Here is a 19,216-nt window from a genome sequence, read left to right as displayed (position 1 = left end):
GTGAAGGGGAAATACAAAATTAATTATTATTAGAGCCCCATTTGCAAGAGTTTAGCGAGTCATGAAGCAGAACGGAGCCTGAGGAGAAAGCCAGCAGACTGTGAAACCACATTCACAATAAAGGACACGATGATTGCAGAGATGCTTTCTTTTCTAGTTAGGGCTGGAGCAGTATTTTCAGGCTGATGGTTTTCTGAGGACAGGATCTGAACTACAGGTGATGACTGTGATGTCACTGATACACAGCTCTAGGGTCCTGGGGTTGTGTGTTTGATCCTCACCTCAGGTCACTGTCTGCAAGGTGTGTGGTGTGTTGTACCATATTCTATATTTACTGTAGATTATAAATATATTTGTCAATTAACCATCAGTGCTATTTTTGTACTGTAGGAACACTTTAAAGTTTCTTTAAAGTAACACTAGGTAAGATTCGGAATTGTGGTACCTGGGCTCCCCCTACAGTTGCTAAGCGTAATTCACTTTTACAGCACTGTCCTGAAATCAAAGTAAAATTGGAACGGGGTGGTTTCCTACCCTCATCAAAAAGTTACATAGTGCAGTTTCTGCAGTGCAGAGCCCATAGGAGCTATGTGAGAGGCTCTATTCTTCATTTTACAAGGCAGTGAAAACTCACAATGATATTCAAGCTGTAATTTCAAGGTGAGAATGCAACCTAGTGCTTCTTTAAAAGTGTAAGAACATAGAGATTCCATCCTCTGTTTTTGAAGGTGACGGAGGATATGGAATCACTCTTAAGTTTTGGTCAAGGTGGCCCAGTTACATCTCTTCTCATCTCTCTCACTCTCTCTCTCTCTCTCTCTCCAGTTCCATGGCTGCTCTGAAACCTTCAGGCCTGCTGGGATGCAGAATGTGGATCCTCTTCGCCCTCATCCACTCCACGTTGGATCTGTATTTATGTGCTCCAGTGGGACAGAGCCTACAGCTCCAGTTACTGCCTCAATCTGTGCCCCATGTTAGGCCCCGCCCCCTTCCCACTCAGGATGCCCCTAACGCCCAACACTGGAGGACTCTGGGCACCTGGCAACGGAGTGCCCCTCCACCTCCTGTCCCATCTCCTGGGTTCCGAGGTGGAGGATTATGGGGGTTGGGGTCCAAACTGAGGGCACAAAGACACAGACGTCACCCTTGTGAAGGGTGTGGTTCTAAGACCCGCCCCTCAGAGGGCGGGGAATCGCTGGAGTTCTTGGAGGGGAGTAAAACCGACATCTTGCAGCATTTGTTGCGAGAGAGGAGGCAGCTGAAGCAGGATAGCTATGACACTTTTCAGGAAGGGAGGAACGCCACGGCAGGCTATATCGAATGGGGTCCCACGGGGACGGACGCGGGAGCGGATGATGAGCTTAAAGTAGTCCCCAACACCCCAGCCACCACGAAAGCCTCCACCACCACAACCACCACAACTAGCTTCAGCACCACCACCACCACACGCAGCCCCCAAAGGACTTACGCGGTGGTCACTACCATGCATCCCCGGAGGCTGAGCACGACACAGCCCACCATTAACCTTGGGGTGACTGCCAAGCCACCGAAGCCATTTGGGGACACGCCAGGTAGGAGGATAATGGAGTGGATGGTACTGTGCAGATGTTTCCCAGATGTTTATGTTGGTTTAGGAAAATTAAGCTGGTGGGACATGAACTCTTACCTTTCTGTTCTTGGCTGCCAAAGCATTAAGGTGTGGGCCCTGGGGTGGTCATTCCACTGCTGTCGTAATATCTAAATGACCTCCTCGTTTCTACACTTATTGTCCATTTTATCCGGAGCATGTTGTAGCTCTACAATTACAGGCTGTAGTCCATCTGTTGCTGTGTATGCTTTGTTATCCCCCTTTCACCCTGTTGTTAAGTGCTCAGGACCACCATAAGACCACCACAGAGCAGGTATGATTTGGCTCATAATTAGCGCTGCACTGACACAGTGTACACAGTATGTGTTCAAATGGATCAGACACAGCAGTGCTGCTGGAGTTTTTAAACACTGTGTCCACTCACTGTCCGCTCTGTTAGCCACACCTACCTCACTGGTCTACCTTGTAGATGTAAAGTCAGAGACAGTAGCTCATCTGTCGCTGCACAGTTTGTGTTGGTCACTCTCTAGTCCTTCACCGGTGGACACAGGACGCTGTTGGCTGATGTTTGTGGTTGGTGGACTGTTCTCCAGCAGCCCTGCTGTGTCAGATCCACTCAGCAACACATTTGTGTCACTGTAGTGCTGAGAACGATCCACCAACTGAATCATACATGCATTGAACAACATGGTGAAAGAGGGCTAGCAATGTACGCAGTGCTATAGATGGGCAAGTGGTCAGTGGAGCTGATATTATTGGTCAGTGATCAGCTGATGTATATCTGTGTGTGTTGAGGAATGGGGGGCATGGATGGGTCTGGATTTCCTAATCTTGGTGAGGCTGTATAAGAGCAGGTTTAGGTCCAGTTCGTAATTTAATTCTGTTTTTCTTGGCAAAGCACAGTTCTATGAGAGCGCTAATATATTCTGTGTGCCTTGTGCTTTACGTGGGAAGCTGATCTGAGTTTGTAGAGCTGCGTGGGGCAGGTGATGATCGGCCTCGGCCTCGCAGCTGCTGGAAGACCTGGACTCAGCTGCACTTTTATATCAATTGCTAAGCAGTTGCTGGGTATGAGTCACTCGTATCCATGTGAACCCTTCGGCTGGAGTCATGTGATTGCCTGTTGAGCTCTGGGAGCAGGAGATCTATTGGTCCATGGCCACCACAGAAAATAGTGCAGTGACCAGTGGTGGGTAGCACATGTATTTAAGTACAGTTTTGGTAGAGCTGTACATTTCAGACATCTACATTTATCCAAGGATATCTAGAGTTTTAATCCTGTTACAGATTCAAATGGAGGATTAGGAGTCTTGCCCAAGGACTCTTATTAGTGCTACAGGGACTTCCTGCCAGAGCTGAGATTTGAAGCAGTCTGTGGGATGTTGTAGTATTGGGGCTGACAGTAATATTTACTACTTATTTGATGCAAATTTCTTATAGTGGCTTTTTTTGTTTGTTACTCACTCACTCATGGTTAAAAATTACACAAAAGCTCCATGGCATCAGTGACACTTTGTATTATTGTTTGTATATAATAGCACTGTCATGTTAGATTGTGGTGCTGCATGTAGTGTCACTACCACATCTCCAGGGTTTCGGGGTCCCGGGATTGATCCTCTCCTCGGGTCACTGTCTGTGAGGAATTTGGTGTTCTCTCTGTGTGGGTGTGGTTTCCTCCAGGTGCTCACTAGTGACTGGGTGAGTGTGTGATGCCCTGTGATGGTCTGGCACTCTGTTCCATGTGTATTCCTACTGTGCATGTGAAGATGCCGTGACCCTGACCAGGATGAAGAGGATATAGATGATTTAACGAAGGAATGAATGTCACCCCAGTAATCAAGGAACGTCCCTGGACGTTCAAAATAGGTCTAAAAGTAGTCTGTCTGTCAAGGACATATTTTAAACATCAATGGACGTCCAAAATCCATCTTAATAAGTTAGTTAAGCGGTGACCAATCGATAACGCCAGTGGACGTCCAAAATGCGTTTTTTATACAAGTAATTTATTTCGGGACCAATTAATAACGTCAATGGACATCCAAAATACGTCTAATAGTCGTCTTTTCAATGTCTGTGTTTGGACGTCTTTTCAACTTTCATTTTTAACCTTGAGAGAACGTTGATTAGACGGCAGTCATTACGTTATTTCAACGTTGAATCAACAGCTAAATGTTTACTGGGATTAGTGATACTATGTGTACACCACAGTTTTATGGATTATTTATCAGTTTAATTTAAACCAATAGGGTCCAAAGAGAGAAGCACAGATTCGTCCAGGCTCCTGCTCCGTCCTGGCAGAGGCTGGGTATTCGGAAACAATCCCTAGCAGTTCTAGAGCTTACTCTGTACTTAAGCAGGTTTTGAGCTGTTTCTTTTGTAATTCTGCTCAAGCTGTTCTTTGCTTGGCTACTCTTAAATATACTTGAGACAATTTTTCTTTTCCCCAAGTGACAATACTTTTATTTGAAAATAGATGTAAGCATCTGTTCCTATTTCATTTTTGATTGAGAAAATGAGATTAGAACACAATTAGACACGCACTGATTTTGCAGACAAAGCATGATTGCCGTTGTCCTCTACTTTACATCTGACAAAATATTTCACAGAGGCTGTAAGTTATCAGTTTGACCAGATCTGCACACCAGGGCACTTTCGATCAAATGAGGCTGGAAGGAAATTAATATTAACGTCTCCATAAAAATGGATTCACGCTTAATAAACGAGCCAGTGCAGGTTTTATTGTCTTCTCCAAGAACTAATTTACATACCGTGCATTCACAGCTTGTTGCTTCTGCACAGAGGTCAATACGGGATGATAAACAACAGATATATATTATCCAGTCACTGCCGTGGATACTAAACTGGATCAGACAAACGTAGAAGGGGGTGTTAACAGAGACTACATTCACATTACCAAGCTTTTCAACTTAGATTTGAGTCACTTTGACATGTGCTCCTTGATCTGATTTGTATCCGAGTCATGGGCATGCGTCATGAATGTGAACAGTCAGATCGGATTTTATGTGAATTTTTGCCTGTTCACATGTGCTTAGTGCTATCCTTATCAGCCAGCACCGTCGGGGACGTTCAAACTGCTCCATGCTTCCTACGTAGTGCACTGTGTGGGTGAATCTACAGCCTCTGCACCAAAACGACGCACTGCATTTTAGAAACTGAGCCGTGCAGGTGAGACTGGACATATTGGATTTTGTGAAATGAATTTCAGGAGCTGTGCTGCTACAGTTGAATGTCATCAGATCCTCACAGCAACGCCCCAACATGTATTGACCAATATGTGTAGCCTGCCCAGAAGAGTAGAAGCTATTGCTGTAGCAGAGAATAATATACTGCCTATTTGTACCCTTAAATAGTGTGTGTGTGTGTGTGTAGTGGTGAGTAAATGAAACTCAAATACACCATGTTCTATCTATCTACAGCCTGTTGATCTATCTACTGACCCTTGATCTAGTCCAGGACGTTCATTCTCATGTCCTATGTGCAGCAAGTAGCATAATCCGGATATTTGCAGCTGCAATAATTTGACCGGTGTGCTCTATTCACTGCAGAAAGTTTAATTAGTTCAGGAAGCGCATGTGCTTATATTCGTACACTGCTTCATAATGCATCATGCAAAAACAAGGGTGATGTTAATTTGTGTGTTTAAAAGTAATAGAGGCAGGGTGGTGGGATTCTTGGGAGTGAATACGCCATGGGAGGTTAATTTCAGTCTTATTTTCAGCCGTATAAATAGGCCAGTGACAATAAGGCAAAGAAAAGCTGATGTCTTCCCAATTTTAAACCCTCATTTTAGCTATTCAATACTTGCTCTCCGCTGACCCAGACTAAGGCTGCATGTTAATTGCTTAATTAGTAATAAAAGGACTCTTTCCAAATGAAGAAAACCTAGCTCTTCAGTTTTAAAAAATATAATGTTATAAAAAAAAAAAAAAACACAGAAGTGAAAAAGATTGGAAAAAAAAGCCTGTAATGATTTCCCAAGGACACAGACATTGTAGAGCACTGAGAAGGCATTTGTAGCCTTAAGCTGCTGACAGAATCTTATATATATATATTTATATATTCATACATATATACTGAACATGAGCCTAATCCGGAGCTTCTCACTCAGGAGACTCTGACTGAGTGAGTCTGGAACAAAGGTAAGTTCACAAATTAGACTTACAGACCATTCCCAAGATTCATACATACAATGTGTACTAATTATAGTCCACCCTTCACATAGGTGAATGTAGTATACATTATATACATGTCTTTCTTATGACTAATCAGCAATGAAAAAAATGACCCTTTAAACTAACACTTCTTTTGCACTTCAGATTAATAACAGCAGGATTCTCTCTAGTGTAACATTCTCCCAGAAAAGTTTTCAGCACTGTTTCTGTATCTATTCTTCAGCCTCATAACAGACAGTGTGTGTGTGGATTTAGCAAAACCACCAGTGGAAAAGGAAAATGAGCTCACTTTGTGATTGTGTAATTCCAAAAAAATCTTTTGCAAACATTACATAGAACTGTTATGAAAATCTACGCTACTTCTTTTCATCATTGGGGCAGCCGTGGATTAAAGGTCTGAGAAGTGGGCTAGAGACTGAAAGATCGCTTGTTTTATTCTCTGGACCAGCAGGAGTGAAGGATCAGCACATTCTTCTCCCTCAACATCCACAGCAAATGTGTATATTCACTGTTCCTAATAACTAGTGTGTGTCCCAAGGCGTTGACTAGAGGAGTATGAAGCCCACGCTATTTGGAATCTGTGGAAGTGATACTGCATGCTCTGGTGTAACTTTGGTATGAGTTGATAAGACTTATGGGTTGTCATGGCTGAATGCAATCAAATCCTCACAAGAATGTTCCATCATCTTGAGTAAAGCATTACTCTATAAGATTGGAGCTTGCTGTTACTGCAGCAAACAGGGTGAACTGCCTATTGATTTCAGTAGAATGTTGGCTGAGCATTGTGTCATATGCAATAACATGTTAATACATTATGACCGTTATAATAAACATGATGGAGTTCAGTGATGTACAGTAAATGTCACATATTTCACTATGGAGGCTGTGTTCCTCCGTTTAAACCAATAAGTTGTGATAATTCAAGGCCAGCTAATGATTGTGACACTTTCCTGGATAATGAGCTGCCTTTGCCACGTTCCTGTAAATGTAATAACAGAGTTCTTAAAAAGAGGGAATCAGGAAGGCCAAACACGCGCCGCCAGCTGGGGTCGATCCGGCCTCATGTTCCATGTATGCGAGGAGAGCAGACAAAACCTCCTGCCCGTGATTAAATGTTATCTTTTATCTCCTGTCAGATTCTGGATTTGTCTCCGACTGGCCGCATTAGCCGTCTGCATTTGTATGACTTATTCATATATGGAAAGAAAGCACGTCCTGCCTGGAGGCACACTATAATTATCCACTTCTGAGAAGAAGCTGACTTTTCCTGATGGAACAAAAATCCCTGTCAAGGTGATTCCAGCCTGTTTCCACATTTCAGAGTCATTTCAGGCTAATCTGGTTTCACATAAACAGCAGGGCCAACATCGAACATCAATCCTGAACCTTCATACACCACGTGTCAATGCTTGGCATTGCTTGTGATGACCTTATGCCAGGGGTATTCAAACTGTGTGGCACTTATTGGTGGTGGTGGTGGAGGGGGGGGTGTTCTCTGTCTTTCTTTGTGGATCCAGTTAGAACACATTCTTCTGAATCTAGGTTACAGACAATGAATGGATGAATGAATGAACAATAATAATTATGCACAGGAAAATGTTGAGGACTACAAATGGGATGATTTCAGCTTAAGATATTACAAACACACATTGACAAGTGTCTTAGGTTCATGGGCAGCTGCTTCAGAAGTTCCCATTTTATAAAATGGCGGTCTACAAAGGACAAGGTTCATTGAAGACCTCCATGGACGTATTGTTTCTCCATGATATCAGATGGTTCATATAATGGAGCTCTGAAATCCAGCACACCGCCAGGATCCAGTGATGTGCTGAGAGTTTTTACTCCCTCACTAATGGAAAGGATGGTGTTTTCTTGCAGTAAATGTATCGGCTCTCTACCGCAGGCTTATCTGATACATTATGAGATGGAGATAACCTCTTCACACGATGGAGCTAATGGAGAACTATCACATAGTCAATTAAACAGCTAATGCAATTAAGTTCTTCTGAGTTGTAACTGTGCGCTGTGATATATAAAAGAATACGCACTGATTAACAGCCCTTGAATCTTACAGGAGTAGCTTCCGCAGTGTGAAAACCTTCTATACATCTCTTCTAATGAGTGCTGTGCCCATTACCAGACATTACCAACACTCACTGGAGCAGCTGGTGTCTTATAACATAACATATAGTCAACATAACCAATGCCAACAGTCAGCCAGAGTGTTGTGAAAAGCCTCTGAGCATGCAGCAGTGGAGCAGTGGGTTTTCTGGAGTGGGTTTATTTGGTAAAATGCCATAAGGGGAGGTTGAGGAGTGTTCAAACTAACTATTAATAACCTTGACTTTAGAAGATACATCAGGAACAATTTGTCCACCAAGATTTGGTCCAGCAGTCCATCCTAGCTTTCATAATTTTGTTTAAATAATAGTAATTTGAGTTAATTTGTATTAATTTAAAAAATACCATATGGGCAAAGATCAACTTAAAGATTTGAAGCAGTGCACATCCACGATAAACAATACCCCAGTTTCTAAATCCCAAGAAACATCTCATGATGCTAGCTTTAGAATTGCAAGAACAGGTAAACCATACAAAATTGGTGAAAGACTTTGTTTAACACTTGCCCAAGAGATGACAAAACCATGACCAAGTACCGTAACAAAATGGTTGCTGAGTTCTGTGTCTAAAGTTCACTGACATTGGCAAACCTTCCATCAATGTAAACAAATACCAAAAGTGCTACAAAACTAAACATCTTGGTTTCATATGAGTTTCGTGATAATTCAAACAGTGAATAAACACTTTCAGACAATTTAATCTTCAACCACAAATAAGCTACAGTCAGGTTCTTACTCAAACATACCATTCCACCTTAAAATATGTGGTAGACATTCATTCATTGTCTGTAACTGCTTATCCACTTCAAGGTCGTGGTGGGTCCAGAGCCTGCCCGGAATCACTGGACACTAGGCGGGATCACACACCGTAGGGGGGTGCCAGTCCTTCACAGGGCGACACATTCACTCAAACCTACGGACACTTTTGAGTCACCAATGCACCTACAAATGTGAGGAAACCCACGCAGACACGGGGAGAACACACCAAACTCCTCACAGAGGGTCACCTGGAGCCGGACTTGCAACCCACAACCTCCAGGTTCGTGGAGCTGTGTGACTGTGACACTACTTGCTGCACCACCGTGCCACCTCCAAATAGACATGCTAATGCATAATTAGCCAATATGCTAGCATGTCTAAAGTGTGTAATAGACACGTTTGGCAACTTAGACCAATTTGTCATTGTCAGCTTTGCACACATCTCTACTACAACTACCCGTATGATGTAGAGTTAGTGTAAGGGTTGGGGTGAGTTAGGATTAGTGTTAGAGTCAGAGTGATGTCTGGTTCAGTTTTAGGGTCAAGGTGATTGCTGGTTGGTGACACTAGTGACACTAATACGTTGGTGCACTAACATGTATATGACACCCGTTGCCATGACACTGGTGTAAATATGAATTGTAAGAACTCTTCACAAATGAAGAAAAAGTGAAACGGAAAATAGGAAAAAATCCTGTAAAGGTTTCCCAAGGACTCAGAGTTTGTAGAGCACAGAGAAGCCGTTTGTAGCCTTCAGCTGTTGATAGGGTGTTTTGTTGTTTGGTACTGTATTGATTTATACAGTTTCTGGAACAAATCTATATGTTTTTACTGTACATACTTTTCCTTTGAGATCTTGGACAGATGTAGCACACTTAATGAACTTGGACAAAAAAAGCCTCAGAGTTCAGAATACTGATTATAAAGCTTTAGATTGCTGTCATTTTGCTGTGTATTAGTGATAATGTAATCACATTCTGTAAAGGTACAATGAATGACATTTAAATTAATTTTATATTGGGTGTTTATTTATTTATATATATATATATTTTAATGAAACAAGAGTAAATACAACAATATCATATCAAATCTTATGGATTTGAAGATGATAATTAAAAGTTTAGAATTCATACATCTGGTAGAATTTTTCTGCTAGTTAAATGTACTTAAGCAAATATTAATAAGCTATCGATAATCAACCTTTTATTACAAATAAGTGTGTGAGAGTGAAATATAAGAACAGCCAACACAACATACAACCCCAGAGCCTTATCACTGCTTCCGAAGTTGAAATGTAATGGTAAAATAAATAATGTTTAGTTACACTTTCATTAAAACTGATACCTTTTGTTGTCACTATGACGGTGCCCTAAAGGGTATATATTCAATACTTTCTTCTAGAGAACTTAGTACTATTTGCCCCCTCCAGGGTGTATGGCCTTGCGCCCAATGATTCCAGGTAGGCTCTGGACCCACCGCGACCCTGAACTGGATAAGCGGTTACAGATAATGGATGAATGAACTTTGTACTATTTTATAAAACTTGTATATGTTTAAGTTGTGTTTATTACATAGGCCCCAGGCTGTATTTTCTTTCATTTTACACAGTTCTTTAATGAAAGCTGACAGATATTCACATCTCCTTCTGGAAAAGAGCATGTAATGTACCTTTAAGGAACACTGCTGTACTTTTAAAGGCACATTTACACTGTTCCTTTTGTGACGATAGTGTATCTTTAAAACCACTGCTGTACTTTTTCAACTTAAACAACTCTCTCAAATCTGAATTCTGTGTGTGATACTCTACCTCAGGGACTAACCGACTCGATATCGACTAAAACTTTAAATAATGTGATGCTGGGACTTCGCAGGGTCCTGTGCTGATTGCAGCAGTTTCACTAGGAAAGGTGCGAAAGACAATCGCTGACCCTGTCACTTAATCAACATTCAAGGCTATTTGGAAATTACATACACTCGCTTCTTTGCTGAACTACGGCTGTTTCCAAATCTCCAAGGCCTTGGTGGCTTTGCGAATGTGTGTGTGTGTGTTTTTTTGCACATGAGCCTTTTCCCCCTAAAGACGCCATCTGCCAGATCAAGGAGTGAGAGGGATATTTTCCATTTGATCCCGACGTTTGATTCAGAGACGTGACAACCTTGACTCAGTGACTTTCTTGTCACAGCATGAGTTATGCTTTACACTGATGTGCCATGACTCAGCTGTTTCCTGTGTGTGTGTGTGTGTGTGTGTGTGTGTGTGTGTGAGTGTTACGGCTCAGGAATGTCCAGATTTGTGCTGCTGTTAATGGCGGCGCTACTCTTGTGGATCCTCACAGATGGAGGCGTCTGGCTGAGCTGATTTAAAGCTCACACATTGCTGCTGTTTTTCTCCACCAGCTTGTTATCACACCTCCAGGAATACAGGCTAATAGGGAGCAGGCTGCCTGCACAGAGACTTCATAACACAGTCATACGCCTCGAAAGAGTGACTTTGAAATAAGGTGTACCTTCATTGATAGATCATGGATTATTTTATGCATTATAACAGCTAATTAATGATTTGGAAGGGTTATGGATCATTATTGAACAAGTTATAAAGCATTTATAAATGATTTATATGCATAGTTATTAAGTTGTGCTGAATTAATCTATGTTTTATAAAGATTACTTCTCTTCATGACACCTTCATCATAACATATTTATAGTATAGTGTGAGGCACAAACATGACAAATGACTAATGTAAGGGCACCTCTATTAAACTCTCACTCTGTTTTGTACAACACATTTATTATTATGTTATACACGTTTTCTACATAAAGGAAAGTCATAAATTAGAGGATTAGTTATGACTGTCTTGCTATGTACAATATATTGAATCACATATGAATCATGCAGTCTCTCTCTCTCTGTCTCTCTCTCTCTCACACACACACACACACACACACCTGTGGGCAATCTCACACAGCCAATCCACCTACCAACAAGGTTTTGGACAGTAGGAGGAAATCTACACAGATCTGAAGAAAACACACTCATTTTCACAAAGCTAATATTCAGGGTTCATAACAAAGCTTATGTCTTCATGGTTTCAGTATTTGATAGCGATGCTTTATAACAATGTTATACCTAGTAGAACTGTCTATAACTTTAATTTGAATAAATACTGTTTATAAATCTCTTGCTTGTTGTTTACACATGCGTTATGATACTCTTTTGTAGGCAGCGTGCAAACAAAGAACTACCTGCTCAGAATGAAGAAAACTGATGGATACAGTGCAGCCACAGAACTGTACTGTGTTTAAAATGTGGATAATAATAATAATAATAATAATAATAATAATAATAATAATAATAATAATAATAATAATGGCTAGATGTGATTCAGAGTGAGTCAGACTAAGGTCTTTTAGGAAATTGGGTGAAGTGATGTTTTGACATCTCGATGACTCGGGGGGGGGGTATTAATGAAGGGTACACAGCAGCAGGATGAGAATGAAGATAATTACTGGAGCTCTGGCAATATTTTCTCCACAGTCCATTTTGAGTTATCCCCTAATATCCCCACATTTTTTTCTACCAGTCAGAATTCTGGACTATGATGAATATAAGTGAGGTCTGTTGATCAGAACTTTGAAGGAATAGATTCCATTGTGAGGTGACTTAAATAGATAAATATAGATAAATAGAGGGATATATTTGTCTATTAGATTCAACTTTAAGTCAGTAATAATATGGCACTAATATTGTAATAAGTTGTATTTATCCATAAAAAGGTAAATACTAAATACAGATTCCGTAATTGCAGCTGTGGCTGGCTGTGTAACATTAGTAGTTAGTGAAATTGTTGTGGCATTATTGCCATATTGTACACATTCAGCTGTTTCTGCTTTGTTTCTTTCCACACGTATCTAAATGCTCAACTATAGTGTGTAATGTACAGCTTTACCCGAGCAGGGAAACCCAGGTATCAGTTGTTACTGATCTGTGCCATACCTGAGCAGGGAATCGAACTCAGGCCGTAACTTCTTACTGATCACGGCTTTCCCTGAGCAGGGACTTAAACTCAAGTCTTCAGTTCCTATTGATCCAAGTAGGATATTATGGATAGGGTCTTACATATTTTATTAACATTAAAAAAGACGTTAGCATGTATCATAAACAGGGCTCAAACAAAGCATAAAAATCCAGTCCGCATCCTTCAGTGCTCTTAATTTTAAGTTAAGCAGATGAATTCTTTGTGGTTTATGGAGCTCATAATTCCGAGGTTTTTTGTCTGAGGATCGTGTCAGAGTCTCTGCGGGGTCTTTCAGGATATTTCATCGTGTCGTCGTGAAATATTTAATACATTATGTCAGAAATGAGCTCTTTAAAAGCTGCCGGCTCTGTAGGAGGGGTCATTTCTCTGGGAATAGGGTGAATATCCTCTGGCTTCAGGGGGCAGCACAGAAAGAGGAAAGAAGTAGTAGATTCATGCAGGACAACTTCATTATCTATTCAGGAAAATAATCACAGTCGCCTCGGCTGGGGACTGACCACCTCTCTCTCTCTCTTTCTCTCAGACATAAAGCCTATAGTGGCATGCACTTTTTCATAAAATATGTACTCAATTTGGGAGATTTTGTTGGGTTGTTCAAACTAGGCTTTACAACACCTACTTTTTAGGTACATTTTCCCTCTTTGTAACTTTAGTGACAGCAATGTACCTGTATCATACCTTGTTTTTTTTGTTTTTTTTCAGTGTAGACAGATCCGTCCAGTGACATCATAACCCATTGTGCATGAAGTAGACAAAGACACAACATAAAGACTAGTATAGGTGTCATGTAGCCGTATGAACAACCACTCTACAGCACTGTTGGACCTTATCCATGCTGTCTGTTATTAAATAGTGATTGTGATCATTATGATTCCTCGCTCTTCTCCCTCTCCACATCTTTTTACCTTTGTCTGTCTGTGTCTCTCGCCCACTCTTTGCTCCCCCATCCCTTCATTTTTGCTCCCTTCCTCCCCAGTGAGTGTTTTGGATTGCCATGAATTGCTCAGTGGAAATCAAGTGAGATTGACACTTTGACATCAGCGTTAATTGGCAATCGTGAAGCATCAGTGGGTGCAATAAGAGGCTTCCCTTTGCCAGGTGGAGAGCAAAGAGGGAGGGGGAGGGAGGGAGGTAGGAAAGCAGAGAAGGAGAAAGATGGAAGACAAAGCAAAGAGCCTAACTTCTGAAGAAGCCCCCAGTTCCTCTGTTCTCCTGCATTAAATGGAGAAGCAGTGGCTGGATGTTCATGGTTCATGGCTCTTTGCTTGTTGGTGAGATTTGTATCTGCTCTGTTCTCTCAACTGACGGGATGTGGCAGCTTTTCAAGTGTTACCCTCCATATACTTATAGGCTTTCACAAATCATGTACAAACACCAGCTGTCCTTTATATTGTGAGACATTTCTTGATGAAAAGCACAAACTGAAATAATCCACAGCGACCAATTTCATGCTGTAAACATATTGTCGCTGCCAGACAATAGCCTTTCACACTGCGCAAAGATTTCATAACAAACAGAACAACAGAAATGCCCTGACATGCAGGCATTTATATCCATCCTCACACTGTGAAATGACACTAGTGGGTACAGTCTGAGATGTGGGGTAAGGTTTAATAGTTTGCGTAGTTTGCAATTGTTTTTAAGAGTGAGCTTTTATTAATGAATAATGCCCCTCTAGAACTTCTCTCAACCAATCACACTGTGGAGTTGAAACTAGCTGCGCTATTTGCTCTTAAAATCATAGCAATAGTATAAGGGTTAGGGCTAGGGCTAGGATTAGGGTTTGGTTTACGGTTGTGATTAATAGCTAGGGTCAGAGTTACAATTAGGTTCAGTTTTAGGATTATAATTATGGGTGGTGTTATGGTTAGCGTTAAAGATGATTTTTCATGCTGGCATGCTGGGTAGGTGCCAGAAATAAGCATGTGTATACACAAAACATCAACTATATTTTCTACACTTTGGCCTTTTCCTCAAATATGCACACATTCCTTTTAATTCTTTAACATATTAAACATGTAAAGCTATTTTAATTATCTTTATAATAATTCAGCAAATATATGTGAGTGGTGTCCAGACTTATGTACATGTTTTGAATTCCTCAAGGAAAAGCAAATCTTATAGGTAAAACTTTACAATAAGTTATAGATGGTTTAAAACCCTGTTAATTACATGGTTATTAATTAGGTTGTAAACACCTTAAATGTTATTTACATTTAATTGTACTGTAGAGATTCTATTGTGGTTGTTGGTGGCATGTAAAGTTCACATGGAGCTGGTGGCACTGAGCATGCATTAACGGTACCAGTGGGGCTAGGTACAGCCTTAGTCACCAGGGAGGCCAGTGTGGATTTACAGTTGTTGATGGTAAAGGGTAAGGTAGGACTGTAAAGCTGACTTGGAGTGGGGTGGGTCTGGGATGCCAGAATTCACTGTTGAGCCTTCTGGGCTTTATTCAGCGAAACACCATTGAGAGGAGGTGCCTAACTGATGACCACTGTGAAAAGTTAGCGATACGCGATTGGCATAGGATATTTTACATCTTATCTTGTGTATGACTATAATTAATTTGTAACAAAGAGATAGGAGAATACTGAAAGTGTCTGAGAACTTACTGAAAATATCATGTTGGTGGTTAATTCATTTAATGGTTAAACTTATTAATAAATATGTCATAAAGCTGACAGGCTTAATGTCGACCGTTAACGTACACATTTGGAAAGATCTGAAGTTTAACAGTGTAGATGAATGTGGGTTCACTATTTGGCAAACAACTGTTTACCATTGCCTTTTCTCTCTTTGTGCTATAACTGATTATTAATGACTATTAAAAGTATGTTTTTCAACATACTTAGTAACTATTAATAAATAGATTTTGAACCATTTATAAACCTTAATGAGTGTAGTTTTATTCTAAAGCTTTAACTATAAATTATAGTACAATTATTTCACATTATTTGAAGACATTCTACTGGTCCATTCATCATTACACTTTCAAACATCATGTATGATAAAAGATTCATGATGTATATGTGGAGTATGCATTAGAGGGGTCTTTTTCTTTAGATCTATGTGTATCTGAGAGCCTTATCTCTGAAAGCCTGCCGTGAGGACTGTAAATAAACATTGTTTAGCTCTTCGGGCCATTCCGGCGACTGAACACTTTCAGGCTTCAAGATAATGGCATCATTTTCCATCTGCATGCCTCTGAACTGTGGCCTGTCTCTAAATTGGAGTCCATTTCTCTGCAGAGCCTGGGCTAAATTGTACATTAAGAAAAAGGCTCACACCTTCTTCAACCAGCCATAATTTTCAATTATGGAGTTCTGTCATTAACTCAGGGATATTTCTTTACCAAATGACTAATGGGAAGAGGAGGCAGCCTCCGAGCTGACCTTTTTAACCGGCTGATGGATCTCATTAGAAAGGTAGATAGGAAAAGACCCTTGATAGTGAAACGAGCTTCTGAAATCAGCGCATTAGAATTTCACACGCAGTGTTTGATTGCTTTTGGCAATTGATTTAACTATAGTTTGATCCAGACCACAAAGGCTTTACACATGGGGGGGGGAGACTATAAGAATTTCCTGAAGTTAATCATTTTTATTATAGAATGAGAGAGAGAGAGAGATAAAGAGAAATCTTTATGGACTCCTGATCTCATCTGAAATGATTTCCTGTCACTTTATACTCCCTCAGTGAGTTATATTTTCTCACATTATAAAATTCCATCGTTGGTATTAAAAACTAAATTGAGTTCTGAGATTACTGGAGAGGATCATGGTGGTGAGAGTCAAGGATGGAGTCTGAGCTGGAGCGTAGAGCTTGTCATGACTCGAGTCTCAGTGACGCATTTCAAAAAGCCAATCAAGCCGTGGTTGCCTTGCTGAGTCATTTCTGAAAGTCTTTTAATGACTTTTAAACATTTTTGTAATTTACTGTTAGTAAGTGCTTATTAATTTTGTGGAATCAGTCTGTAACTAACAGCCTACATTAATTTGATAATTAGCAAGGATTTTGCAAGACCATAAATAAAGCGTAACTTATTCACCTTCTATAACAACTGACTTATTGTTTGGAAGTGTTTATACTCCAGAGAGCGGGTCCCCCACACGGGGGCATTCATGTTTAAAACAAGTTTTGGACAGTGTCTGATTTTCAGGTCCCTAGGTTGTCAGAATTATGCTTGTTTTATGATGTGAGGAAGGGTCATTGGAGAGAACGGGATTTGTGGTTCAGTTCTGAAGGTTATTTCATGTTCTAAGGTTTCTTCCTGATGTTCTAAGTGCTCGTGTTCTCATTGGCAAAGCTCAGTTGGGGGTCAAATCAAAGCCAAATGTTCTGTGCTTCAGGTGTGTTGTGTTGAGTTTGATCTGCTATGTGGGGTTTGAGAATACAGAAATGAACATATGAACTGCACGTTTTACCCTTTAGGCTGTGATGTCACAACCATGAATGCATTTAGGTGTGACGTCTCACAGCCTTGAGTATAATATTGCCTGTCCGTTCACACTGAAGCGTTAGGAAGTGGTGTTACTGAAGGCTCTAGGAAATCTATTGGAGCACAAAATGTGGTGGGAATTATCAAATGTTGCGCTGTTCCTGTCAGAAATTGGGGTTAAGGAGCTTTATGATATCGTGTTCAATAAACTCTCTTTCACCACAGCGCTGTGTGTGTCTGGTTCAGACCATTAAACCTTTCAGTTAAACAGGCTCTGTCCAGCATGGGCTCCCTGCTCGGACAGAACCATCCGCACTGCAGTGGTCACTCAGTTTGACTGGCTCTAATAGAACATTCAGCTGACAGAATCAAACTGTGTCCTGCTGAACCCCAAAATGTCCTTTCGGACTGTGGCAGGGCTTCAATCTGTAAGATCTCAGCGCTACAGGGATATCAGTGCAGCCCAGCACGCTCCCAAATCATAACCTTCAGCTCCCCCGCTCACCAGCCACAATGTGCTGCCTTTCTTTCTGTTATCCAACACCTGCCACAAGACATAAGCTCTATATCTGAAGCCCATTTGTCCCTGAAACAATATATGTTTCATTCTTTTTTTAATACTGCCCCCATTTTCACTGCTCCTTTAACGACATTTAGTCAAGTCAGGTCAAGAGAGTTTGAAGACAATAACCTGATTTGGAGGTAGGATAATGGATGTACAAGGCAGTGAAAAACAATAGTGCAAAAAAAATGTAATAGAAGGAGGTAGGATACTGGAAGTACAAGGCAGAGTAAACAGTAGTGCAAAATAATCGTAATAGGAGGAGGTAGGATACTGGATGTACAAGGCAGAGTAGACAGTAGTGGCAGTAGTAGCAGGCATTCTTTTCCAGAGATTATTACTTACAAAACTATTAGATACAATTAATTGATTTTAATTGAGCTAAATGCAGTGTGGCACATATATTTGAAGTTTTTGCACCTTTAAAAGTAAAGGTTCCTGAATTCTACTGGCCTTGCACATACATCTCTTACTTTTAATAGGTGTATAGCCTTACATTACAGACTAGAGTAAGGTTAGAGTGTTTGTAGTAGGTTTATTTAAACATTTAATTTAAATAAATGATGTAATTTAAATTACTTTATTTTTTATAATTATTTAAAAAATGTTTATTTTAATGACTTAGGTCATGTTAAACCAGAATGGCCCAATCAAGGTCCTGGAGATCTACCACTAGGAGATCTCTGATCCAACACACCCAGCTCTAATATTCAAATACCAGTGAAGGCCTTCATTAGCTGGCTTGAGTGTGCTTAATTAGTGTTGGAGTTAAACTGTGCAGTGCGGTAGATCTCTAGGACCAGGATTGGGCAGCTCTGGTCCAAAAAGTTCATATATGGAAGCAACCAACTCAACCCACAAAACATATCTTAGAATCTCTGTTCTTGTTCATCCCAAAGGTGTTTGATGGGGTTGAGGTCAGGCCTTCAGCCCTCGGAGACCCAGCTCTGTAAATTTACATGGTCTGGCATTTTGTAGCTGAGTTGCTGTGGTTCCTAAATGTTTCCACTTGTTAATAATACCAGTCCAAGTTGAATAGTGGGGGAGATAGATGCGGAGATATTTCACTAACTGACTTGCTGTAATGATGGCATCCTATTATAATGCCCATTCTTTTAATCTCATTTTAGCCACTAATGAACTGGAACACACAGGCTGAATCAGTAACATTGCTATAACACTGAGGATGCTCTGTGTAGTCAACTGCACAAATCCTTATCTGTGTATGGTCAGAAGAGAAAATCTGGAGTCCAGTATAAGAAAGAAAGTTATTTAATGTGATTTCTCAGGAACCTGAGTAACCCTGAGTAAAATTAAATCAGAACTTTAAGCTACGCCAGTGTCGTGCTTGCTGTTTACTGTTGCGAGGGAAGTCACATGACCAAAACACAGCCTCCTGATGCTCTGCCCATACTCAGTTCTGTTAATACGATGGGGAATGGACACAGGTACAAGGTGTGGAGAACTCTAGCTATTAGTAACAGAACCATGTTATACCACACTGGTCTTTTAGATA

The 19,216-nt window shown here is 40.7% G+C and overlaps 1 protein-coding gene across 1 annotated transcript in view; it reads left to right on the top strand.

Annotated features, from left to right (window-relative positions):
- The first annotated feature begins 828 nt into the window (after window positions 1-828).
- The window catches only part of ajap1 (adherens junctions associated protein 1), a 36,345-nt gene continuing 17,957 nt past the window's right edge, over window positions 829-19,216 (top strand). The window contains exon 1 of the mRNA XM_066658732.1: window positions 829-1,571. Coding sequence (XP_066514829.1) covers window positions 830-1,571 — 742 coding nt within the window. The 5' untranslated portion in view covers window position 829. The remainder of the gene's footprint in view (window positions 1,572-19,216) is intronic.

This window comes from Hoplias malabaricus, unplaced genomic scaffold (genome assembly GCF_029633855.1).
Source record: "Hoplias malabaricus isolate fHopMal1 unplaced genomic scaffold, fHopMal1.hap1 scaffold_96, whole genome shotgun sequence".
Lineage (NCBI taxonomy): Eukaryota > Metazoa > Chordata > Actinopteri > Characiformes > Erythrinidae > Hoplias > Hoplias malabaricus.
The sequence above is the reverse complement of the archived record's forward strand: the minus strand, read 5'-3'. Positions and strand labels throughout refer to the sequence as shown.